The 27,444-nt window shown below is 52.5% G+C and overlaps 1 protein-coding gene across 2 annotated transcripts in view; it reads right to left on the bottom strand.

Annotated features, from left to right (window-relative positions):
• Positions 1-27,444, bottom strand: part of ANLN (anillin actin binding protein) — a 287,028-nt gene that overhangs the window by 114,562 nt on the left and 145,022 nt on the right. For both annotated transcript variants that reach the window (XM_030204140.1, XM_030204129.1), the window contains exon 12: positions 26,938-27,079. In XM_030204140.1, the coding sequence (XP_030060000.1) occupies positions 26,938-27,079 (142 nt within the window). The remainder of the gene's footprint in view (positions 1-26,937; positions 27,080-27,444) is intronic.

A 27,444-nucleotide genomic window follows, 5' to 3' on the forward strand; every position in this document is an offset into this window, starting at 1 on the left:
TCCATGATATAAAGAAGCCCCTATTGCGCCACATTTCCGACATTGTCCCGTACCCACTACCCCGCATGGCTAACCTGCTGAGGGGAGAAGTATGCTCTATGTAGTGTTCGAAACTGGCACTATTGTAGTTCTGCGCTATGCACCATTCGTGGGCCCCCTTTGAGAGTTGCCAAAATAGCTTTGCCTCAATTGACCTACCCACATCCCGCTCCCACCGATCAGCCACCATTTGCAAGATTGTTAATGACAAACGATGTCCCAATTCTTTACAGAACCAAGATACCAAAACCTGACCCTGTGCATCCCCGTTCAGGAACTCCTGCAGCTGCTGGTCAAAACCTGCTGACAGGCTGCTGGCTGGTAAGGCACTCACATAATGAGATAGCTGAAGATAGGCCAGAACTACCACAGGACCCCTCTCCTCCAGAGGAAAAAGTTCTTGGGCAGATTTCAGGATCCCATCCTCCCGAACTATGTCTTCTAGCAATAGCATCCCTTTCGCTTTCAAGTTTTGCAGAATCTGGCTCTTACTACCTAGCAAGAACTCTGCATTTCCCCCCCCCCCCCCCCCCCCCATGGCAAAAATACACTGCTAGAAGGCTCCTGCCTCCACAAGGCGAGTACTGAACGCCAAAGAGACCACAATGGCTTCAACAGTATGCTCCCCCGAGGGGTATGGAGCAGATAATTCAAATGCCAGGGGTGGAAATATGCTCTAAGTCCACATCTGTGTATGTTTTAGTACCCAAGAGCCAGTCTCGTAGGTGCCTCAATACACCAGCCTGGTTTTATCTACCCATATCTGAGATTCCCAATCCTCCTTGAGTCTGCGGACCCACTAAGAATCTCCACTGCAGTTTGGACTTCCTCCCCCCCCCCCCCCCCTCAAACAAAATTTCAACAGTATTTTCCGTACGGACTCCAAATCCAGACGTAAAATACGAATAGGGAGAGACTGTAGCACATACAGCCACCTGGGGAAGATTATCATGCAATAGAGCTGAATCCTGCCCATGAGGGTCAGGGGAAGTCTCATCCAAAGAGCCAGCCTCTGCCTAGTGTCCTCCAGTAATCTGGTAATATTAAGGTCATATAGATGCTTGGGATTCATTGAAAGCTGTATACCCGAATATCTGAACGAGTCTTGGGCCCATCTCAATGGGAAGGTGTTACCCCAGAGTCTCTCGACCTTCTCTGAACTGGCCTGTGCCTCTGACTTGGCTAGGTTAATCTTGAAGCCAGAGAAGACACCATATTCCTCCAAGCTTTCCATTAGGTGGGGTAATGAGAACTCCGGATCCGAAATAAGTAGCAAAAGATCATCTGCAAATGCTGCTGATTTGAAAGTCTGCTCTCCAATCTTCACGCGCCTAATCCCTGCGTTACCTTGTATTTCCCTAAGCAACGGATCCAAAGACAACACAAACAACAACGGGGACAAGGGGCATCCCTGTCTGGTTCCCCTAGTAATTGGGAACCACGACAACTTAAAATGCCCAATTGGGGATATATGCTAATCTCATCTTTATTGTTTTGGACATATCCATCTATTTGCTCCCAGCCGATCTCTGAAAGCCTTTAGAGCATTCCAGATCGCTTGGAACTCCAGGAGACTGATCTGAAGAGCCGTTTCCCGCAGGGACCAGGCTCTTTGAGTGTGAAGCACATCTACGTGAGCTCCCCACCGCAGGAGTGATGCATCCGTCATCAGCACTTTTCATGGCTGGGGCATTTGGAATGGTACTCCCAAGGTCAAATTGAACCGAATTGTCCCCCACTGAAGAGAGTGCACAAGCTCAGGGGACACTCTGATGACATCCTCCAGACATCTCCTGGCTTGATACCACTGAGAAGCCAGGGTCCATTGAGACAGATCTCATGAGAAGACATGCCATGGGTGTAACATACACTGTAGAAGCCATGTGGCCCAACAATCTCAACATCTGCCGAGCTGTGACCTGCTGCGATGTGCGAACCTTGGACACGAGGGAGAGAAGATTGTCTGCACGCGTCTCTGCAAGATAAGGTCTAACACTGTGTGTCGAGCAGGGCTCCTATGAACTCCAATTGTTGAACAGGTTGGAGATGGAGTAGTCTTCCACATGGACTCCCGAGCACCTACCTCCGAGGTGCTCTTTACCAGTCAATCGTCAAGATAAGGAAACACATGCACTCCCAGTCTGTGTAGCGATCCTGCAACTACCGCTAGACATTTGGTAAACACCCTGGGAGATGACACGAGGCCAAAAGGCAACACACGGTACTGAAAGTGACATGCTCCCAGCCGAAACCAAAGACACTTACTGTGAGCTGGAAGTATTGGGATGTGAGTGTATGCATCCTTCAAGTCCAGAGAGCATGGCCAATCGTTCTCTTAAATCATGGGAAGAAGGTTGCCTAGGGAAACCATCTTGAACTTTTCTCGGACTAGAAATCTGTTCAGGGCCCTTAGGTCTAGGACAGGACGCATCACCACCCCCCTCCCCCGTCTATTTCTACACAAGGAAGTACCTGGAATAGAATCCCTGCCCTTCTTCCCCTGATGGAACGGGTTCGACCGCATAGGCCTCGAGAAGAGCGGAGAGTTCCTCTGCAAGTACATGCCTGTGCTGAGAGCTGCATGAATGAGCTCTTGGTGGGAAATTTGGAGGTTTGGATATCAAATTGAGGGTGTATCCTAACCGGACTATTTGAAGAATCCACCGGTTGGAGGTTATGAGAGGCCAGCTTTGGTGAAAGCGAATGCTACATACCTGTAGAGGGTATTCTCCGAGGACAGCAGGCTGATTGTTCTCACTGATGGGTGACGTCCACGGCAGCCCCTCCAATCGGAACACTTTCTAGCAAAGTCCTTTGCTAGTCCTTGCGCGCGCATGCGCGGCCGTCTTCCCGCCCGAACCGGCTCGTGCCGGCCAGTCTCATATGTAGCAAGACAAAGAGAAGGGAAGACAACTCCAAAGGGGAGGCGGGCGGGTTTGTGAGAACAATCAGCCTGCTGTCCTCACTGATGGGGTATCCATAGCCCCCAGGCTCACTCAAAACAACAACCATGGTCAATTGGGCCTCGCAACGGCGAGGACATAACTGAGATTGACCTAAAAAATTTACCAACTGAGAGTGCAGCCTAGAACAGAACAAACATGGGCCTAGGGGGGTGGAGTTGGATTCGAAACCCCGAACAGATTCTGAAGCACTGACTGCCCGAACCGACTGTCGCGTCGGGTATCCTGCTGCAGGCAGTAATGAGATGTGAATGTGTGGACAGATGACCACGTCGCAGCTTTGCAAATCTCTTCAATAGTGGCTGACTTCAAGTGGGCTACCGACGCTGCCATGGCTCTAACATTATGACCCTCAAGAGCCAGCCCAGCCTGGGCGTAAGTGAAGGAAATGCAATCTGCTAGCCAATTGGATATGGTGCGTTTTCCCACAGCCACTCCCCTCCTGTTGGGATCAAAAGAAACAAACAATTGGGCGGACTGTCTGTTGGGCTGTGTCCGCTCCAGATAGAAGGCCAATGCTCTTTTGCAGTCCAATGTGTGCAGCTGACGTTCAGCAGGGCAGGAATGAGGACGGAGAAAGAATGTTGGCAAGACAATTGACTGGTTCAGATGGAACTCCGACACAACCTTTGGCAAGAACTTAGGGTGAGTGCGGAGGACTACTCTGTTATGATGAAATTTGGTGTAAGGGGCCTGGGCTACCAGGGCCTGAAGCTCACTGACTCTACGAGCTGAAGTAACTGCCACCAAGAAAATGACCTTCCAGGTCAAGTACTTCAGATGGCAGGAATTCAGTGGCTCAAAAGGAGGTTTCATCAGCTGGGTGAGAATGACATTGAGATCCCATGACACTGTAGGAGGCTTGACAGGGGGCTTTGACAAAAGCAAACCTCTCATGAAGCGAACAACTAAAGGCTGTCTTGAGATCGGCTTACCTTCCACACGGTAATGGTATGCACTGATTGCACTAAGGTGAACCCTTACAGAGTTGGTCTTGAGACCAGACTCAGACAAGTGCAGAAGGTATTCAAGCAGGGTCTGTGTAGGACAAGAGCGAGGATCTAGGGCCTTCCTGTCAAACCAGACGGCAAACCTCCTCCACAGAAAGAAGTAACTCCTCTTAGTGGAATCTTTCCTGGAAGCAAGCAAGACGCGGGAGACACCCTCTGACAGACCCAAAGAGGCAAGGTCTACTCTCTCAACATCCAGGCCGTGAGAGCCAGGGACCGGAGGTTGGGATGCAGAAGCGCCCCTTCGTCCTGCGTGATGAGGGTCGGAAAACACTCCAATCTCCACGTTTCTTCGGAGGACAACTCCAGAAGAAGAGGGAACCAGATCTGACGCGGCCAAAAAGGAGCAACCAGAATCATGGTGCCTCGGTCTTGCTTGAGTTTCAACAGTCTTCCCCACCAGAGGTATGGGAGGATAAGCATACAGCAGACCCTCCCCCCAGTCCAGGAGGAAGGCATCCGATGCCAGTCTGCCGTGGGCCTGAAGCCTGGAACAGAACTGAGGGACTTTGTGGTTGGCTCGAGATGCGAAGAGATCTACCAAGGGGGTGCCCCACACCTGGAAGATCTGTCGCACTACACGGGAATTGAGCGACCACTCGTGAGGTTGCATAATCCTGCTCAACCTGTCGGCCAGACTGTTGTTTACGCCTGCCAGATACGAGGCTTGGAGCACCATGCCGTGACGGCGAGCCCAGAGCCACATGCTGACGGCTTCCTGACACAGGGGGCGAGATCCGGTGCCCCCCTGCTTGTTGACGTAGTACATGGCAACCTGGTTGTCTGTCTGAATTTGGATAATTTGGTGGGACAGCCGATCTCTGAAAGCCTTCAGAGCGTTCCAGATCGCTCGTAACTCCAGAAGATTGATCTGCAGATCGCGTTCCTGGAGGGACCAGCTTCCTTGGGTGTGAAGCCCATCTACATGAGCTCCCCATCCCAGGAGAGACGCATCCGTGGTCAGCACTTTTTGTGGCTGAGGAATTTGGAAAGGACGTCCCAGAGTCAAATTGGACCAAATCGTCCACCAATACAGGGATTCGAGAAAACTCGTGGACAGGTGGATCACGTCTTCTAGATCCCCAGCAGCCTGAAACCACTGGGAAGCTAGGGTCCATTGGGCAGATCTCATGTGAAGGTGGGCCATGGGAGTCGCATGAACTGTGGAGGCCATGTGGCCCAGCAATCTCAACATCTGCCGAGCTGTGATCTGCTGGGACGCTCGCACCCGCGAGACGAGGGACAACAAGTTGGTGGCTCTCGTCTCTGGGAGATAGGCGCGAGCCGTCCGAGAATCTAGCAGAGCTCCTATGAATTCGAGTTTCTGCACTGGGAGAAGATGGGACTTTGGGTAATTTATCACAAACCCCAGTCGCTCCAGGAGGCGAATAGTCATCTGCATGGACTGCAGGGCTCCTGCCTCGGATGTGTTCTTCACCAGCCAATCGTCGAGATATGGGAACATGTGTACCCCCAGTCTGCGAAGTGCCACTGCTACTACAGCCAAGCACTTGGTGAACACTCTGGGCGCAGAGGCGAGCCCAAAGGGTAGCACACAGTACTGGAAGTGACGTGTGCCCAGCTGAAATCGCAGACACTGTCTGTGAGCTGGCAGTATCGGGATGTGCGTGTAGGCGTCCTTCAAGTCCAGAGAGCATAGCCAATCGTTTTCCTGAATCATGGGGAGAAGGGTGCCCAGGGAAAGCATCCTGAACTTTTCTTTGACCAAATATTTGTTCAGGGCCCTTAGGTCTAGGATGGGACGCATCCCCCCTGTTTTCTTTTCCACAAGGAAGTACCTGGAATAGAATCCCAGCCCTTCTTGCCCGGATGGCACGGGCTCGACCGCATTGGCGCTGAGAAGGGCTGAGAGTTCCTCTGCAAGTACCTGCTTGTGCTGGAAGCTGTAAGACTGAGCTCCCGGTGGACAATTTGGAGGTTTTGAGGCCAAATTGAGGGTGTATCCTTGCCGGACTATTTGGAGAACCCACTGATCGGAGGTTATGAGAGGCCACCTTTGGTGAAAAGCTTTCAACCTCCCTCCGACAGGCAGGTCGCCCGGCACTGACACTTGGATGGCAGCTATGCTCTGCTGGAGCCAGTCAAAAGCTCGCCCCTTGCTTTTGCTGGGGAGCCGAGGGGCCTTGCTGAGGCGCACGCTGCTGACGAGAGCGAGCGCGCTGGGGCTTAGCCTGGGCCGCAGGCTGTCGAGAAGGAGGATTGTACCTATGCTTACCAGAAGAGTAGGGAACAGTCTTCCTTCCCCCGAAAAATCTTCTACCTGTAGAGGTAGAGGCTGAAGGCTGCCGGCGGGAGAACTTGTCGAATGCGGTGTCCCGTTGGTGGAGCTGCTCTACCACCTGCTCGACTTTTTCTCCAAAAATATTATCCGCACGGCAAGGCGAGTCCGCTGCTGGATTCTATTCTCCAGGTCGGAGGCATGCAGCCATGAGAGTCTGCGCATCACCACACCTTGAGCAGCGGCCCTGGACGCAACATCAAAGGTGTCATACACCCCTCTGGCCAGGAATTTTCTGCACGCCTTCAGCTGCCTGACCACCTCCTGAAATGGCTTGGCTTGCTTAGGGGGGAGCGTGTCCACCAAGCCCGCCAACTGCCGCACATTGTTCCGCATGTGTATGCTCGTGTAGAGCTGGTAGGACTGAATCTTGGCCACGAGCATAGAAGAATGGTAGGCCTTCCTCCCAAAGGAGTCCAAGGTTCTAGAGTCCTTGCCCGGGGGCGCCGAAGCATGTTCTCTAGAACTCTTGGCCTTCTTTAGGGCCAAATCCACAACGCCAGAGTCGTGAGGCAACTGAGTGCGCATCAGCTCTGGGTCCCCATGGATCCGGTACTGGGACTCGATCTTCTTGGGAATGTGGGGATTAGTTAATGGCTTGGTCCAGTTCGCCAGCAATGTCTTTTTGAGGACATGATGCATGGGTACTGTGGACGCTTCCTTAGGTGGAGAAGGATAGTCCAGGAGCTCAAACATTTCAGCCCTGGGCTCGTCCTCCACAACCACCGGGAAGGGGATGGTCGTAGACATCTCCCGGACAAAGGAAGCGAAAGACAGGCTCTCAGGAGGAGAAAGCTGTCTTTCAGGAGAGGGAGTGGGATCGGAAGGAAGACCCTCAGACTCCTCGTCAGAGAAATATCTGATGTCTTCTTCCTCTTCCCACGAGGCCTCACCATCGGTGTCAGACACAAGTTCACGGACCTGTGTCTGCAACCGTGCCCGGCTCGACTCCGTGGAACCACGGCCACGGTGGGAGCGTCGAGAGGTAGACTCTCTCGCCCGCACCGGCAAAGCTCCCTCCTCCGACGTAGTCGGGGAGCCTTCCTGGGAGGCTACCGCAGTCGGTACCGCAAGCAGCACCGATGTCGGAGACCTCACCCCGGACAATGGGCCAGCCGGCGCCTCGCTCGACGGTACCGGAGGCGCAAGCACCCCCGGTACCGGAGGGGAAGGGCGCAACAGCTCTCCCAGGATCTCTGGGAGAACGGCCCGGAGGCTCTCCTGTAGAGCGGCTGTAGAAAAAGACATGGAAGCCGACGCAGGAGTCGATGTCAGAACCTGTTCCGGGCGTGGAGGCTGTTCCGGGCTGTCCAAAGGGGAGCGCATCGACACCTCTTGAACAGAGGGCGAGCGGTCCTCTCGGTGCCGATGCTTACTGGGTGCCGACTCCCTCGGCGACCCAGAGCTCTCGGTGCCGACACGGGAAGGGGACCGGTGACGATGCTTCTTCGATTTTTTGGAACGAAGCACGTCACCGGAGCTTCCCGGCACCGACGAGGAGGACGTAGAATCCAGCCGTCTCTTCCTCGGGGCCGAGGCCGAAGAGAGTCGTCTCGGGGGGGCTGTACCGCAGGAGCCCTCAGGGTAGGGGGAGACCCACCCGAAGGCTCACCACCACCAGCAGGGGAATGGACAGCCCTCACCTGCACTCCAGACGAAGCACCACCGTCCGACGACATCAGCAAACGAGGAGGTCTCGATACCACCGACACAGCCCTCCGATGTCGCCCCGATGCAGAGGGCCGATGCCTCGATGCAATCGGGGGCGAAGATGAAGGTCCAGGCGCCGACGACGTCGAAGCAGTCGATACTCCCGGTGCCGACGAAGAGCCCGAGAACAAAATATTCCACTGGGCTAACCTCGCTACCTGAGTCCGCTTTTGTAAGAGGGAACACAGACTACAGGCCTGAGGGCGGTGCCCAGCCCCCAGACACTGAAGACACGACGCGTGCCTGTCAGTGAGCGAGATTACCCGGGCGCACTGGGTGCACTTCTTGAAGCCGCTGGGAGACTTCGATGTCATGGGCGGAAAAATCGCACCGGCGAGATCAAAACTCGAAATGGCGAAAATGGCACCACAAAAATAGGGGGAAGAAAAACTTCGACCGAGGCCTAAATAGGGCCTACCCAGACGACGAAAGAAAACTTACCGGGGCAAAAAACTCGAAGTACGGGAAGGGAGAAAACCAAAAGGCCTCCTCCCGACACCTTTTTTCTTCTCTTTTTTTTTTTTTAGAACAAGTCGAAGAACGACGCGTGAGGTCAACTTTGGGGCGCGAACGGCGAAACACGACCGTACTGAGCGCGGACAAAAGAAGACTGGCCGGCACGAGCCGGTTCGGGCAGGAAGACGGCCGCGCATGCGCGGTGCGCATCGGCACGTGAGGACTAGCAAAGGACTTTGCTAGAAAGTGTTCCGATTGGAGGGGCTGCCGTGGACGTCACCCATCAGTGAGAACAAACAGCCTGCTTGTCCTCGGAGAAAAAATTTTAACCTCCTCCGAACCGGTAAGTCACCCTGCATGGACACTTTTATAGTGACTATGCTCTGCTGAAGCCAGTCAAAAGCCTGTACCTTGCTTTTGCTGGGGAGCAGTAGGCCTTGGGCGCACGCTGTTGACGAGAATGAGCATTATGAGGTGCAGCCTGAGCAGGCTGACGAGCCACAGGAGCATACCTACACCTAGCATAGGAGTAGGAAGCACTCCGTAACCTACCAAAATACCTCCTGGATGAGAAGATGGTTGCAGAAGGCACCTGACGGGAGACAGAAGGCATAGAATCAGTGTGCTTCTTGATCTGGTCAACAAGCTTCTCGACATTCTCTCTGAAAAGATTATCCCCCGGGCAAGGGGCATCTGCCATCATCTGCTGGACCGAATGGTCCAGCTCAGAAACACGCAGCCAAGAGAGTTTGCGCATTGCTATACCTTGAGCAGAGATTCTGGATGCCATGTCAAAAGTCTTTTAAGTGCCCCTGGCCAAAAACTTGCGACACGCCTTCTGCTGTTTGACCAACTGGTGAAAAGACTCAGCCTTCTCCGGAGGGAGCACATTGACCAAGTCAGACAGCTTCCTCACTGAGTTCCGCAAGTAAACGCTCATGAACAGCTAGTATGACTGAATATGGGCAATGAGCATAGCGGCTTGATACATCTTTCTCCAAAAAGAGTCCAAGGTTCTAGCTTCTCCGCCTGGGGGAGCCGAGGCATAGTCCCTAGTACTCTCAGCTCTCTTGAGAGCGGCATCCACCACCATGGAGTTGTGAGGTAACAGACTTCGCCAATCCAGGTTCCCCATGGATCCAATATTGGGTATCTATCTTCTTGGGGACAGAGGGAACTCCCAGTTCAGCATGAGGACTGCCTTGAGTACCTCGTGCAGAGGAGCTGTCACTGCCTCCTTAGGTGGAAAAGTGTAGTCCAGGACCTCGAGCATCTTAGCCCTGTGCTCATCCTCCACTTCTACAGGGAATAGTATGGCCTCAGCCATTTGCTGTACAAAAGAGGTGAATGAGAAGCTCTCAGGTGGAGACAGCATTCTCTCAGGTGGAGGGGAAGGTTCAGAAAGGATCCCATAGGACTCATCAGAGGAAAAGTACCTGGGATCCTCCTCCCACTCACGTTCCTCCTCGGTATCGGACAGCACTTCTCTCAGGGATTTCCGAGACAAGGCCTGCCTCGACATCAAGGACCCGTGGCCTCGGGAACGGTGTAGAGGAGTAGGCTCCTGCCTCATCTCCAGTGAAACTTCCTCCTCCGATGCCGAAGGAGAACTGGCCTGGGTAGCAATCTACACCGGAGAAGAAGGCCGCACCGCGGGCTGTAGGCCAGATGGGGCTTCAAGAGAAGGCATGACAGGAGCAAGCACACCTGATGCTGATCGATGCAGTAAGCTCTCCAAAAGCTCTGGTAGCAAGGCCCAGATATGCTCGTCGAGAGCGCGGGGCGCAGGAGCAGGATTTCTGCTGCTGGGATACGCATACAGACACCTCTTGAACGTAGCAGGAGCGATCCTCCCGGCGTCGACGCTTCTCGGGGGCCGGATTCGACAGCGCCCTGGAGCTCCCAGCACAGCGCCTCGAAGGAGATTGGTGTCGCTGCTTCTTGGCCTTCGCCCAATACACCTCACCCAAGCTCCTCGGTGCCAATGAGGACGTTGAATCCTCCCGTCGCCTAGGGGTAGGGTCCAACAAAGACCGGTCCAGAGGGGCCTGCACAGCAGGAAGCCTTGAGACAGGTGGAGACCCACTTGACGCCTCACTGCTCCCATTGTCTCTGAGCCTCGCTGCAGCCAACTTTACTTCGACTCCCGATGTTGAAGCCACCCTCAACATCAACACCGCTGACCTCGATGCCAAAGGACCAGACCAAGCTCCAAAAGGTTTCTCTGAACTTGTCGGGAAATTTGTGTCCTTTTCTTCATATGAAGACAAAAGACACAATTTGCCAGGATATGGGTGAGCCCAAGACACTGAATACACCAAGAAGGTGTATCAGTACCCGAGTTGGTCCGGTTTCACAGAATACGTTTGACACCACTGGAAGTCTTCGATGAAACGGAAGGGAAAACGGTTTCGACAAAATTAAAGGACATGATTGTGCCAAAAAATAAAAGCACAAAAATGAAAAGCCCGACCGAGCTGGCCTAAGTGTGGCCCATGACGAAAAACAAAGAAAATTTATACACATAAGCCCAAAAAACAAATAAGTTTTGGGATTTTTTTGGAATAGATTACTTAAGATTGTAAGCTCTTTGAGCAGGGACTGTCTTTCTATCTCAAATGTTCAGTGCTGCGTGCGGCTGGTAGCGCTATATAAATGTTGTTAGTAGTAGTAGTAGAAAGAAAGGGAAAAGAAACCTGAAAAAGTAATAGAACAGGCACAAAAAGGCTCTCTCGGGCAAAAAAAAAGGAGGACAGCAAAAACTCCGCTGATCCTCATGCGGAGTAAAACCAACTGAGGAGCGCGGTTGCGCAATGGGCGGGAAGGCACTCCCCGCATGCACGGTGGGGCACAGCACGCACACCAGAAAGCTCTAGCAAGTTTTTTTTCCTATTTATTATGCTGGTGCTTGCTCCTGCCACTTGTGAGAATAATATAGCCTGCTTGTCCTCGGAGAAAGCGAATGATACATACCTGTAGCAGGTGTTCTCCGAGGACAGCAGGCTGATTGTTCTCAAGACTGGGTTGACGTCCACGGCAGCCCCCACCAACCGGAAGAAAACTTTGCGGGCGGTCCCGCAAGCAGGGCACGCCCACCGCGCATGCGCAGCCGTCTTCCCACCCGTGCGCGACCGTTCCCGCTCAGTTGAATGACAAGCAAAGGAATGAGTAAAACGCAACTCCAAAGGGGAGGAGGGAGGGTAGGTGAGATCAGCCTGCTGTCATCGGAGAACACCTGCTACAGGTATGTATCATTCGCTTTCTCCAAGGACAAGCAGGCTGCTTGTTCTCATGACTGGGGTATCCCTAGCTCTCAGGCTCACTCAAAACAAGAACCCAGTCAATTGAACCTTGCAACGGCGAGGGAATAACAGAAATTGACCTACGAAGAACAACTAACTGAGAGTGCAGCCTGAACAGAATAAATCGGGTCCTGGAGGGTGGATCTGGATTCAAACCCCAAATAGATTCTACAGCACCGACTGCCCAAACCGACTGTTGTGTCGGGTATCCTGCTGGAAGCAGTAATGTGATGTGAATGTGTGGACAGATGACCACATCGCAGCCTTGCAAATCTTTTCAATAGTGGCTAACTTCAAGTGGGCCACCGACGCTGCCATGGCTCTAACACTATGAGCCGTGACATGACCCTCAAGAGTCAGCCCGGCGTGGGCGTAAGTGAAGGAAATGCAATCTGCTAGCCAATTGGAGATGGTGCGTTTCCCCGACAGCGACCCCCTTCCTATTGGAGACGAAAGAAATAAACAATTGGGCGGACTGTCTGTGGGGCTGTGTCTGCTCCAGATAGAAGGCCAACGCTCGCTTGCAGTCCAATGTGTGCAATTAGCATTCAGCAGGGCGGGTATGCGGTCTGGGAAAGAATGTTGGCAAGACAATTGACTAGTTAAGATGGAACTCCGACACCACCTTTGGCAGGAACTTAGGGTGAGTGCGGAGTACTACTCTGTTATGATGAAATTTGGTATAAGGAGCATGAGCTACTAGGGCTTGAAGCTCACTGACTCTACGAGCTGAAGTAACTGCCACCAAGAAAATGACCTTCCAGGTCAAGTACTTCAGATGGCAAGAATTCAGTGGCTCAAAAGGAGGCTTCATCAGCTGGGTGAGGACGACGTTGAGATCCCATGACACTGCAGGAGGCTTGACAGGGGGCCTTGACAAAAGTAAGCCTCTCATGAATCGAACGACTAAAGGCTCTCCAGAGATGGCTTTACCCTCTACACGATAATGGTAAGCACTAATCGCACTAAGGTGATTCCTTACTGAGTTGATCTTGAGACCAGACTCTGATAAGTGCAGAAGGTATTCAAGCAGGTTCTGTGCAAGACAAGAATGAGGTTCTAGGGCCTTGCTCTCACACCAAACGACAAACCTCCTCCACTTGAAAAAGTAACTTTTTAATGGAATCTTTTCTAGAGGCAAGACACGGAAGACACCCTCAGACAAACCCAACGAAGCAAAATCTACACCCTCAACATCCAGGCCGTGAGAGCCAGAGACTGAAGGTTGGGGTGCAGAAGCGCTCCGTCGTTCTGCGAAATGAGAGTCGGAAAACACTCCAATCTCCACGGTTCTTCGGAGGACAACTCCAAAAGTAGAGGGAACCAGATCTGACGGGGCCAAAAAGGCGCTATCAGAATCATGGTGCCGTGGTCTTGCTTGAACTTCAGCAAGGTCTTCCCCACCAAAGGTATGGGAGGATAAGCATAAAGGAGGCCGTTCCCCCAATGGAAGAGAAAGGCATCCGACGCCAGTCTGCCATGCGCCTGTAGTCTGGAACAGAACAGAGGCAGCTTGTGGTTGGTCTGAGAGGCGAAAAGGTCCACCGAGGGGGTGCCCCACTCTCGGAAGATCTTGCGTACCACTCTGGAATGGAGCAACCACTCGTGCGGTTGCATGACTCTGCAAAGCCTGTCGGCCAGACTGTTGTTTACGCCTGCCACGTATGTGGCATGGAGAAGCATGCCAAACTGGCAAGCCCAACGCCACATCCTGACGGTTTCCTGACACAGGGGGCGAGATCCGATGCCCCCCTGCTTGTTGATATAATACATTGCAACCTGATTGTCTGTCCGAATTTGGATGGTTTGGTAGGACAGCCGATCTCTGAAGGCCTTCAGTGCGTTCCAGACCGCTCGGAGCTCCAGGAGGTTGATCTGAAGATCTTGTTCCTGGAAGGACCACAGCCCTTGGGTGTGGAGCCCATCGACATGAGCTCCCCACCCCAGGCGAGAGGCATCCGTTGTCAGCACTTTCGTGGGCTGCGGAATTTGGAATGGACGTCCCAGGGTCAAATTGGTCCGAATTGTCCACCAGTGCAGCGAATTGCGGCAACTAACGGACAGGCGGATGACATCTTCTAGATTCCCGGTGGCTTGACACCACTGGGAAGCTAGGGTCCATTGAGCAGATCTCATGTGAAGACGAGCCATGGGAGTCACATGGACCGTAGAGGCCATATGGCCCAGGAGTCTCAACATCTGCCGAGCTGTGATCTGCTGAGACGCTCTGGTCTGGGAAGTGAGAGACAGAAGATTCTGAGCTCTCGCCTCGGGAAGATAGGCCTGAGCCGCTGAGAATTCAGCAGAGCTCCTATGAATTCCAGAGATTGGACTGGCTGGAGATGGGACTTCGGGTAATTTATCACAAACCCCAGCAGCTCCAGAAGTTGAAGAGTGCACTGCATGGACCGAAGAGCTCCTGCCTCTGAGGTGCTCTTGACCAGCCAATCGAGATACGGGAACAGGTGCACCCCCAGCTTACGTAGATACGCCGCAACAACCACAAGACACTTCGTGAACACCCGTGGTGCAGAGGCGAGCCCAAAGGGCAGCACACAATACTGAAAGTGCCGTGACCCCAGACGGAATCGGAGATACTGTCTGTGAGCTGGCAGTATCGGGATGCGAGTGTAAGCGTCCTTTACATCCAGGGAACATAGCCAATCGTTTTTCTGAATCATGGGTAGAAGGGTGCCCAATGAAAGCATCCTGAAACTTTTCTCGGACCAGATATTTGTTCAGGCCTCTCAGGTCTAGGATGGGGCGCATCCCCCGTTTTCTTTTCCACAAGGAAGTACCTGGAATAGAATCCCTGCCCTTCCTGCCCGGGTGGCACGGGCTCGACCGCATTGGCGCTGAGAAGGGCGAGAGTTCCTCTGCAAGTACCTGCTTGTGATGGGAGCTGAAGGATTGGGCTCCCGGTGGGCAATTTGGCGGAGTGGAGACCAAATTCAGGGTGTATCCGCACCGCACTATTTGGAGAACCCACTGGTCGGAGGTTATGAGAGGCCAACTTTGGTGAAAAACTTTCAACCTCCCCCCGACCGGCAGGTCGTCCGGTACGGAGACTTTGATGGCGGCTATGTTCCCTTGGATCCAGTCAAAAGCCCGTCCCCTCCTTTTGCTGTGGAGGCACAGAGGGCTGCTTAGACGCACGCTGTTGACGGGAACGAGCGCGCTGGGAGTGTCCCTGTGTTTGAGGAGGCCTTCGTGCCGGCTGGGTGTACCTGCGCTTGCTATAGGCGTAGGGTGCAGCCTGCCAGGCCCGGGAAAAACGTCCACCTGCAGAGGTGGATGCTGAAGGCGCCCGGTGGGAGAGCTTGTCGAGAGCGGTTTCCCGCTGGTGCAGTTGGTCCACCAACTGCTCGACCTTCTCTCCGAAAATGTTATCCCCCCGACAAGGGACATCCGCCAGTCGCTGCTGGGTGCGGTTGTCCAGGTCAGAGGCACGCAGCCATGAGAGTCTGCGCATCACTATAGCTTGGGCTGCAGCTCGAGATGCCACATCACAGGTGTCATAGATACCCCTGGACAGGAACTTTCTGCACACCTTCAGCTGCCTGACCACCTCCTGAAAAGGCCTGGACTGCTCCGGGGGGGGGGGGGGGGAGCTTGTCGACCAGGTCCGCCAGTTGCCTCACATTGTTCCGCATGTGAATGCTCGTGTAGAGCTGGTATGATTGGATGCAGGTCACGAGCATGGAAGATTGGTAGGCCTTCCTCCCAAACGAGTCCAGAGTGCGAGACTCCCGCCCAGGGGGGAGCCGAGGCGGTATCTCTCGAACTCCGTCCTCTCTTGAGAGCAGAGTCCACGACCGCCGAATCATGAGGCAATTGAGGCCGCATCAACTCTGGGTCTCAGTGGATCCTGTATTGGGACTCTGCTTTCTTGGGGATGGTGGGATTAGATAGTGGCTTCAGCCAGTTCCGAAGCAGTGTCTCCTTAAGGACATTGTGCAACGGCACCGTGGAGGACTCTCTAGGTGGTGATGGATAGTCGAGGACTTCGAGCATCTCCGCCCTCGGCTCATCCACAGTAACCACGGGAAAGGGAATGCAGATAGACATATCCCTGACAAAAGAGGCAAAGGAGAGGCTCTCAGGAGGCAAGAGTTTCCTCTCCGGTGAAGGTGTAGGGTCAGAGGAAAAACCCACAGACTCCTCTGAAGAGAAATATCTGGGGTCCTCCTCTTCCCCCCACGAGGCCTCCTTCTCGGTGTCTGACATGAGCTCTCTCAGCTCAGACCTCAACCGGGCCCGTCTCGGCTGCGAGGAACCACGTCCTCGATGATGGCGCCGAGCAGTGGACTCCCGCGCCGGCGGGGGACAAAGCTTCCCCCATCGACGGAGACTCCACCTGCGTGGCGGTCGACACCGGTGCTGCAAGCGGCGTCGGCAGCCTCGGCACCTGGCCAGAGCACACCGGTGCCTCCATCAATGGCGCCGGGGGCGCAAGCACCCCCGGTACCGGCAGAGCCTGGCGCATCAGCCCTTCCAGGATTCCGGGAAGGATGGCTCGGAGGCACTCGTCAAGGCCCTGGGCAGAGGGAGTGGCCGGGGCAGACTGCCCGCGCGGCCGCTCACCCCCGCCGTCACCGGCAGGCCGGCGGGCCAAAGGTACCTGTACTTCTGGGGTCGGTGCCAGAGTCGGCGCCGATTTAGTCGACATCGGTACCGAAGACCCGGCTGTAAACACCGATGCCGTCGAGGTCGACGTCGAAGGTCCGGCGCAAGTTCCAAAAAGACGGACCCTTACAACTTGCCTCGCCACCTGTGTCCGCTTCCATAAGCCGAGACACAAGGTGCACATCTTGGAATTATGCTCCGGGCCGAGGCACTGGAGACACCAAGCGTGGGTATTGGTCTGTGAGATATGCCGGCCGCACAGACCATACTTTTTGAATCCGCTCGGGACCTTTGAGGACATCGACGGAAAAATCGCCGTCGGCGAGGTCAAAATCGTCGATGGTGGCGGTGTAAAGCACACCCGAAAAAGAAATGACCGTGCGGCCACAAGGCCGCGACGAAGCGCCCTTGCGGCTAAGAACGACGAGGACAACTTTTTTTTTTCTAAGAAAAAAAACACGCGAACGCGTACGTGAAACAAAGAAAAACCGCGGCTAGGCCGCAATCCGGTTTCTGGGGCTGACAAAGAGAGAGACGGGTAACACGTCTCTCTCCAGCGCGGAATAGAAAAAAAGTGAGCGGGAACGGTCGTGCACGGGCGGGAAGACGGCCACGCATGCGCGGTGGGCATGCCCTACGTGCGGGACCGCCCGCGAAGTTCTCTTCCGGTTGGTGGGGGCTGCCGTGGACGTCAACCCAGTCGTGAGAACAACCAGCCTGCTTGTCCTCGGAGAAAATGCTGTTTATATATGCCCCTGTTGGTCAAAGGCAAGGCAAGCTAAATAGGTTTCTAGGATCTAATGTAAATCTAAGAAATACATTTTTAAAAATTTAAATCCAATTTAATATATTTTGGAGTCCTTTTAATAAGGCACACTAATAGATTTAGCACAGACTAAATGCCATGCAGCCCAGAGGAATATAATAGACTGCATGGCATTTAGCGTGCTCTAATTGTTAGTGTGTGCTGAATTTGATAGCATGCCTTTGTAAAAAGGACCCCTTTGTAAAAATGCTATCCTAGCTCATAGATACAATCAAATTATTTTAAATTATATTCTATGAACATGATTGCTAACAGTACATGGAGATGACTTAGTCCCTGCAACCTTTAGCACACGTTCAAAAAGTGCAGAGACATTATTTTTGGACATGGAGCAGCAAGGAACAGAAGTCAGATATAAACACAAGAGAAGAAATGGAAAAAATAAAGTGGAACTGGGTCCCACAAATGACAAGATGGATTTGGATAGGCTGGAGTGGGCTTTGATGGCAACTCCAATAGGTGGAAGATAAGGACAGAACCGAGCAGATTTGTACGGTCTATGTCCCAGAAACACCAAAGCAAGACTTGTGATAAAGCATATAACACATTCATTGTTGATTTAACCATAATGAATGTGACTGTTGGGCAGACTGGATGGACTGTTCAGGTCTTTATCTGCTGTCACTTACTATGTTACTATGCATGGCATCAGATATCCAAAACACAAAGTTAGCTCTGTTCTGCTTTCATACTCCATCAGATCACCCACAATCTTTCCTGCCTATTTGTCTAACTTCCAGCATCTTTAACCCTCTGTATATTGCTCAAATAAGCATCCATGCTCTGCACTCCAAGTGTCTTGGTTAATGCTTATCTAAATGAGGAGCACCCCGACATACTCTGCTTTGAAGAAAATTGGCTTTTCCCTGGTGATGAGGCTTACTTTCATCAATCCTGTCCCCCTGGCTACAATTTCTTTTTTCAATACCATGCTGGCAAGGGGGAGGGTTAGCCATCTTAATCTCTACCGCCCTCATCTTCAACTCATTTGGCTCCTCCTCCACTCCTCCTGAATATCTAGTAGTGCAGTTCACCTCTCTGGTTCTAATGAACCTGCTTATTGGTCCATCAGCCACTGCCTGTTACACAAGTCTAACTTAATTTCCTCTCATCATTTGTCTTCTTGCCCATATATTAAGTAACCTTAACCTACATCTGGATATCTCTGATCCACTCACCCATGATTTCTCCATGACAGTGATCTCATCCAGCTGGTCTCTTCTCCAACTCATACTGCAAGCCATCCCTTCCATTTCCGGTATATAAATCTCCTGTCCCCTGGTCTGACTTACCTTTCGTCCTTACTCTTCCTGCCATTCCTTCTCCTCCCATTGCTACTCACCCTATCTTAACCAGGGAAATGCAGTCCTTGACCCCAGGAGTTTTCTTCAAAAACCGCCAAGATTTCCCTCTATTTTTTCTTGTCAATAGATGACCAGTTCTCAGTTTGGAACAACATTCTTCTGCTCTTGACATGTCAGCCCCTTTACAACCTCTCACTTCTAAACGCTCTACTTCCCAACCATGGTTTCACCATGGACTCATTCTTCACAGTCAGCACTCTTGACAGACTCGGGGAACTTTCCCAATACTATTCAGCCAGCCTAAAAGAAGCAAAATCCACATACTTGACAGGCTGCTTTGCCCAAGAACATAATACCACCCACCTCTATCATGGTAACCCCATTCTATCACCATAGGTTTCTCAGATAAAATCACTCTGACAGGCTCAACCTGCTCTGGTTTGTACTCCTGCAAATCGTATCCCCAACTTGATGCTGACAAACGATTCCTCAGCTGGGATCTAAAGGCCTATAAATGGCTCACAAGCAAAAAAAATTATATATATATATATATACAGTGGGGGAAATAAGTATTTGATCCCTTGCTGATTTTGTAAGTTTGCCCACTGACAAAGACATGAGCAGCCCATAATTGAAGGGTAGGTTATTGGTAACAGTGAGAGATAGCACATCACAAATTAAATCCGGAAAATCACATTGTGGAAAGTATATGAATTTATTTGCATTCTGCAGAGGGAAATAAGTATTTAATCCCTCTGGCAAACAAGACCTAATACTTGGTGGCAAAACCCTTGTTGGCAAGCACAGCGGTCAGACGTCTTCTGTAGTTGATGATGAGGTTTGCACACATGTCAGGAGGAATTTTGGTCCACTCCTCTTTGCAGATCATCTCTAAATCATTAAGAGTTCTGGGCTGTCGCTTGGCAACTCGCAGCTTCAGCTCCCTCCATAAGTTTTCAATGGGATTAAGGTCTGGTGACTGGCTAGGCCACTCCATGACCCTAATGTGCTTCTTCCTGAGCCACTCCTTTGTTGCCTTGGCTGTATGTTTTGGGTCATTGTCGTGCTGGAAGACCCAGCCACGACCCATTTTTAAGGCCCTGGCGGAGGGAAGGAGGTTGTCACTCAGAATTGTACGGTACATGGCCCCATCCATTCTCCCATTGATGCGGTGAAGTAGTCCTGTGCCCTTAGCAGAGAAACACCCCCAAAACATAACATTTCCACCTCCATGCTTGACAGTGGGGACGGTGTTCTTTGGGTCATAGGCAGCATTTCTCTTCCTCCAAACACGGCGAGTTGAGTTCATGCCAAAGAGCTCAATTTTTGTCTCATCTGACCACAGCACCTTCTCCCAATCACTCTCGGCATCATCCAGGTGTTCACTGGCAAACTTCAGACGGGCCGTCACATGTGCCTTCCGGAGCAGGGGGACCTTGCGGGCACTGCAGGATTGCAATCCGTTATGTCGTAATGTGTTACCAATGGTTTTCGTGGTGACAGTGGTCCCAGCTGCCTTGAGATCATTGACAAGTTCCCCCCTTGTAGTTGTAGGCTGATTTCTAACCTTCCTCATGATCAAGGATACCCCACGAGGTGAGATTTTGCGTGGAGCCCCAGATCTTTGTCGATTGACAGTCATTTTGTACTTCTTCCATTTTCTTACTATGGCACCAACCGTTGTCTGCTTCTCGCCCAGCGTCTTACTGATGGTTTTGTAGCCCATTCCAGCCTTGTGCAGGTGTATGATCTTGTCCCTGACATCCTTAGACAGCTCCTTGCTCTTGGCCATTTTGTAGAGGTTAGAGTCTGACTGATTCACTGAGTCTGTGGACAGGTGTCTTTCATACAGGTGACCATTGCCGACAGCTGTCTGTCATGCAGGTAACGAGTTGATTTGGAGCATCTACCTGGTCTGTAGGGGCCAGATCTCTTACTGGTTGGTGGGGGATCAAATACTTATTTCCCTCTGCAGAATGCAAATAAATTCATATACTTTCCACAATGTGATTTTCCGGATTTAATTTGTGATGTGCTATCTCTCACTGTTACCAATAACCTACCCTTCAATTATGGGCTGCTCATGTCTTTGTCAGTGGGCAAACTTACAAAATCAGCAAGGGATCAAATACTTATTTCCCCCACTGTAAATATATATATATATATATATATATATATATAATAAATAAAAATTTAAATAAAACTGACAAAAAACCCTAAGGAGCCATGAGAGCAACAGGTCTTACAGACAAAGGCCAGAGTCACAATATTTGGCGCAGAGGCAAATGACACAATAAGGGTCTGATCAGCTGTGTGGAAAAAAGACAAGACAGAGGTGGTCACGTGAGACAATGGCATGCAGAACAGGCATGTATGTGCAGTGAGCCTACACAAAAGCTTCTAGAAAAGTTGCTGGATTACTGCTTCCTGTACCAGGCTCCACTAGGGACATAACCATATGTGAGGATTTAGCAGCCCTGCTTGTCCTTAGAGAAAAGTTTTAAAGACTCAGTGAGCAGGGAGTTATATAATCTTAAGTGATACAAGTGAGTCAGTGGACAGAAGGGTAATAAGGTAAAATTATGTATCATACCTGATAATTTTCTTTCCATTAATCATAGCTGATCAATCCATAGACTGGTGGGTTGTGTCCATCTACCAGCAGGTGGAGATAGAGAGCAAACTTTTGCCTCCCTATATGTGGTCATGTGCTGCCGGAAACTCCTCAGTATGTCGATATCAAAGCTCCATCCGCAGGACTCAGCACTTAGAGAATTACACCCACAAAGGGACACTCTGCCCAGCTCACCACCGCCGAAACGGGGGAGGGGAATCCGTCCAGCTCATCCCCGCGGAGCGGGGGAGGGTCACCACCCCGCCGATGCGGGGGGATCTGGCTTATCCTGCAACCGCAACCGCGGGAGGAGCTGACTGACCCTACCACCGCCGAAGCGGGAGGGGTACAAAGCTGCCCTACAGCCGCACGAAGCGGGAGGGAGTGCCGGCAGAATTTAAGTCTCAATCCAGCCCCGTAAAACGGAGGGGAGAGGAATGCAGCAGCTCACTGTAACACAAACTCGTCTCAACTCTTGAAGAATCCAAGTGAAAAAACTTGAACACGAAGTCCTCCTGAAGTAACTGAGGACTAAACTTGAACCTAAAATTCAACCAGAATATAAACAGTACAGATATCTGGGAGGGGCTATGGATTGATCAGCTATGATTAATGGAAAGAAAATTATCAGGTATGATACATAATTTTACCTTCCATATCATCATGCTGATCAATCCATACACTGGTGGGATGTACCGAAGCAGTACTCACCCAGGGCGGGACATTGAAATCCCTGACCTCAACACTGAAGATCCAAACCGGGCCTCCGCCCGTGCCGCCACAGTCAAGCGGTAATGCCTGGAGAAGGTATGGGCCGAAGCCCAAGTTGCCGCCTTGCAAATCTCTTCCAAGGAGACGGACCCGGCCTCTGCCATAGAGGCCGCCTGAGCTCTAGTGGAGTGAGCCTTCAGCTGGATAGGCGGCACCTTCCCGGCGGCCACATAAGCCGCTGCAATGGCTTCCTTGACCCATCTTGCCGCCTGCAGACCCTTACGAGGACCTGCAAACAGGACAAACAGATGATCCGACTTCCGGAAATCATTGGTCACTTCCAAGTATCTGATGATGACTCGTCTCACATCCAGATATTTAAGAGCAGAGTATTCCTCTGGGTAGTCCTCCCTACGAAAGGAAGGGAGACAGAGCTGCTGATTCACATGGAAGCGAGAAACAATCTTGGGCAGGAAGGAAGGCACTGTGCGAATAGTCACTCCTGCCTCAGTGAACTGCAGAAAAGGCTCTCTACATGAGAGCGCCTGGAGCTCGGAAACTCTTCTGGCTGAAGTGATAGCCACCAAAAAGACTGCTTTCAACGTCAGGTCTTTCAGAGATGCCCTCGACAAGGGTTCAAAAGGCGGCTTCTGTAATGCTCTTAGCACCAGGTTGAGATTCCACGCAGGCACCACTGAGTGCAGAGGAGGGCGCAGGTGATTAACTCCCTTGAGAAAACGCACCACATCTGGCTGCGAAGCCAGGGAAGCACCCTTCAGGCGGCCCCTGAAGCAAGCCAGGGCCGCTACCTGGACTTTAAGGGAACTGAGCGACAGGCCTTTCTCCAGACCTTCTTGCAGGAATGCCAACACTGAAGAAATTGGAGCAGTGAATGGAGAAAATGAGCCTGCTTCACACCACGCTGCAAAGGTACGCCAAACCCTGGCGTAAGCAGTAGAAGTAGAGCGCTTCCTCGCTCTCAGCATAGTGGCGATGACCTTGTCTGAGAAGCCCTTCTTCCTCAGATGCTGCCGCTCAATAGCCAGGCCGTAAGACCAAAGGGGGAGGGATCCTCCATCACCACGGGACCCTGATGTAACAGGCCCTGCTCCACTGGCAGCCGCAGAGGATCGTCGACAGAGCCTGATCAAGTCCGCATACCAGGGACGTCTGGGCCAATCCGGACCCACCAGGGATTATCCGGCCCGGATGCTTTGCCACCCGGTCTAGCACCCTGCCCAACATGGGCCAGGGCGGGAACACATGGAGAAGCTCTTGTGTCGGCCACTGTTGGAGAAGAGCATTTACTCCCAGGGATCGAGGGTCCCGTCCTCTGCTGAAAAAGCGCGGCACTTGGCAATTGGCCGATGACGCCATCAGATCTAGGCTCGGCTGGCCCCAGCGCTTCGTGATATCCAAGAACGCCTGAGCAGATAGCTGCCACTCTCCGGGCTCCAAGGTATGGCGACTGAGAAAGTCCGCCTTGACATTCATGACTCCGGCAATGTGGGCCGCTGACAGCTGTTCCAGGTTCGCTTCCGCCCACTGGCATAGATTCATGGCCTCCTTGGCTAGAGGGGCGCTCTTGGTACCTCCCTGGCGGTTGACATAGGCCACAGCCGTGGCATTGTCCGACAGGACCCGTACAGGCTTCAACGCCAGTACCGGGATGAACTCCAAAAGCGCCAACCGAATGGCTCTGAGTTCCAGGAGGTTGATAGACCACTTTGCCTCTGCAGGAGACCACAGCCCCTGCGCTGTCCTTCCCAAGCAGTGGGCTCCCCGGCCCGACAAAGAGGCGTCCGTCGTGACGACAATCCACTCCGGGGTCACCAGAGGCATTCCTGCAGACAACTTGTCTGTCTGCATCCACCAGCTCAGCGCCTTGCGCACTGCTGGGTCCAAGGGAAGGCGCACAGCATAATCCTCCGACATCGGAGTCCAGCGCTGAAACAGAGAGTGTTGTAGTGGTCTCATATGAGCCCTGGCCCAGGGCACTACTTCCATCGTGGCCGTCATAGAGCCCAACAGCTGCACATAGTCCCAAGCCCGAAGAGGAGAGGCTACTAGGAACTGGTCCACCTGAGCCTGAAGCTTGACAATCCGATTGTCTGGCAGGAACACTCTGCCCACTTGGGTGTCGAATCGAACTCCCAGATACTCCAGGGACTGAGTTGGGCGCAGCTGGCTTTTCTCCCAGTTGATGATCCACCCCAGGGAGCTCAAAAGAGCAACCACCCGGTTCACAGCTTTGCCGCACTCTGCATAAGAGGGGGCTCGGATCAACCAGTCGTTCAGATAAGGATGGACTTGTACTCCTTCCTTCCTCAGGAAGGCCGCGATGACCACCATTACTTTGGAGAAGGTCCGCGGAGCAGTAGCCAACCCGAACGGGAGGGCTCTGAACTGGAAGTGTCGGCCCAGGACTGCAAAACGCAGCAAGCGTTGATGAGGAGGCCAGATGGGAATATGCAAGTACGCTTCCTTGATGTCCAAGGATGCCAGGTACTCCCCTGCCTTCACTGCCGCTATAACAGAGCGGAGAGTCTCCATGCGAAAGTGCCGAACTTTCAAGGCCCGATTGACCCCTTTGAGGTTGAGGACAGGCCGTACAGAACCTCCTTTCTTTGGTACCACAAAGTAAATGGAGTAACGCCCCTTGCCAAGCTGATTTTCTGGCACCGGAACGACCGCACCCAGGCGGATCAGATTGTCCAAGGTCTGCTGCACTGCCACAGCTTTGACCGGAGACTTGCAGGGAGAGAGTACAAACCCGTCTCTTAAGGGTCGGCAGAACTCTAGCTTGTAGCCGTCTCTGATGACTTCCAGCACCCAAGCGTCTGAAGTTATTGTGGTCCACTCGCCCAGAAACGAGGACAGCCGTCCTCCAATCTGCACTGGGGCGTGGACCAAGGCCCCGTCATTGGGTACGAGACCCTGGGGGAGGACCGGAGGGAGCACCTCCGGGACGGCAGTCTCTGCGAAAGGAATGCTGCTTGGGGGAGAAGTTCCTCTTGAAGGAAGAGGGGGCAGAGGAGCCCGACCTGCCCGGGCGGTACCGACGAGCTTCCTGAAACCGTCCTCTGGAGGTACCGGGGCGAGTACTAGCCCGAGCCCTGACCTTTGATAACTTCTTGCCCTTAGACGTGCCGAGATCGGTCACGATTTTGTCCAGCTCGACCCCAAAGAGCAGCTTGCCTTTAAAAGGCAATCTAGCCAGGCGGGATTTAGAGGCGTGGTCAGCAGACCAATGTTTCAGCCAAAGCCACCGCCGCGCGGAGATTGTCTGAGCCATGCCTTTAGCTGAGGCCCTCAAGACATCATACAGCAAGTCTGTCAAATAGGCTAAGCCCAATTCCAGGGCCGGCCAATCAGCCCTCAAGGAATGATCCGAGGGGGAAGCCCGCTGCACCATAGTCAGGCACGCCCTGGCCACATAGGAGCCGCAAACTGAGGCCTGCAAACTTAAAGCAGCCGCCTCAAAGGACGGCCTTAAGGCCGCCTCCAATCTTCTGTCTTGGGCGTCCTTTAGGGCCGTGCCACCTTCCACCGGCAACGCCGTTTTCTTAGTCACCGCAGTGATTAAAGAATCCACGGTAGGCCACAGATAGGCCTCACGTTCACTTTCAGGCAAAGGATAGAGGCGGGACATAGCCCTAGCCACTTTAAGGCTCGCTTCCGGGACATCCCATTGAGCCGAAATTAAGGTATGCATGGCATCATGCACGTGGAAGGTTCTAGGCGGGCGCTTCGTCCCCAGCATAATGGCAGAGCCAACAGGGGCTGAGGGAGAGACGTCCTCCGGAGAGGAAATCTTCAAAATGCCCATGGCTGGCACCAACAGGTTGGGCAAATCCTCTGAGCTAAAGAGTCGCGCTGCAGAGGGGTCATCCGCTCCATCCGAGCGGGAATCCGTCTCCTCCAAGGAATCCACAAAGGACCGTTGGGAGAACTCAGATACGCTGCCCTCATCTACATCGGAGGAGACAAAGTCCTCCAAGGCCTGGAAATTAACCCGAGGGCATTTACCTCCGGGGGCCTCAACCTCTTTACCAGACGAGGGAGCAGGGGCAGCGTTTTGCATAAGGAAGGCCTGATGCAGCAGCAAAACAAACTCAGGGGAGAAACCCCCCAGACTGTGCACTTCCGCAGCCTGGGCTACAGCCCTAGATGCACCCTCAACCGGCGCTCGCAAGAGCGGGGGAGAGACATGCCGCGCATCCAAGATGGCGTCCGGTGCGACACTCCGCGAAGGAGCCGCGCGGGAAGAACGGCGCTTAACTTTAGCCGCTTTTGTGCCGTCGCCCAAATTAAGGGCGTTCATGGCATTAATGTCTCCCACCTCAAGGGCGGCCCAAGAAGAAGCCGTCCGAGCCGCGTGGCCGGCCAAGATGGCGGAGGCGAGCAGCGGGGATGGGCGTTTATGGCGGGAAAAACCGCCACACCGGAGGAAGGACCGGGACACTCATCGGTCACGAAACTGTCACCCAACAAGGGCGAATCAGACTTTAAGACCCCCGCATCCCCTCTAGAAGCGCCCAAGCGATCAGGGGAGCGACTCTTTGCGCCCTCGCCCTCCGACGCCATCGGCCACTTGGAGATCAATCGGGGAACCCCCTGCCCGCTATAAAAAGGTAAAAATTACCTGCTTTCCGCTCCGAGCTGTAACGACCTGGTGTCCCAGTGAGTAGCTGCAATAAACGTTTAAATAAACGCCTTTAAGGACGTTCAAAATTTTTTTTTAACGGAGCCAGCGGGAGGGGGGAGAAAAGGAGGGACCTGGCGCCACCAGGTTTGCACTTGCTCAAGAAGAGCCCTCAACCCCAGGCACTCAACAAAACCTAAAAATTAGGCTTGGAGGCCTAGCCAGAGCTGCTGCTGTGTGTGACCACCACCTGCTGAGATAGAGAACATACTGAGGAGTTTCCGGCAGCACATGACCACATATAGGGAGGCAAAAGTTTGCTCTCTATCTCCACCTGCTGGTAGATGGACACAACCCACCAGTCTATGGATTGATCAGCATGATGATATGGAATGCAGCTATATTTAAAAAAAAAAAAAAAAACCCAGTTACCTTCATTTTCTGTTTGATATTAACAGAACCAAGACTTGCAGGTTTTCTCTCTTCCAGTTTGGAAGTAACATCTTCTTTGCGAATAATCTGTTTAATTTGAGGACGGTCTTCTTTGATCCTTTGAGATCTGTATGCATCAATACTTAAGAGGAAAATGACAAAAGTTAAAGTTTGCAGTTTAGAACAGCCTTATTTTATTAATCATGTCTTACTGATATAAAAGGTTTCTAAAATACACTTACAAGTCAAGAAATTGGCTTATAAAAGTTTAATATGTCATTGTAATGCACATCTGTTGTGATCAGGACTTCATGATTTTATATTAAAACTAAGACCCCTGATAGAATACGCATTATGTGACAACTAGGGCTAATGGTTTTAAATTGATAAGCACAATCTTGCATCCTTATCTCGCCTGCTTCCAGACCCTGTGTACAATCAGATCTAAATCATAGTGGTGGCAAAAGCAATGCACTCTAAAAGCATACAGAATGGGAACTAGGACAG

This window comes from Microcaecilia unicolor, chromosome 1, assembly GCF_901765095.1.
Source record: "Microcaecilia unicolor chromosome 1, aMicUni1.1, whole genome shotgun sequence".
In the NCBI taxonomy this organism is placed as follows: domain Eukaryota; kingdom Metazoa; phylum Chordata; class Amphibia; order Gymnophiona; family Siphonopidae; genus Microcaecilia; species Microcaecilia unicolor.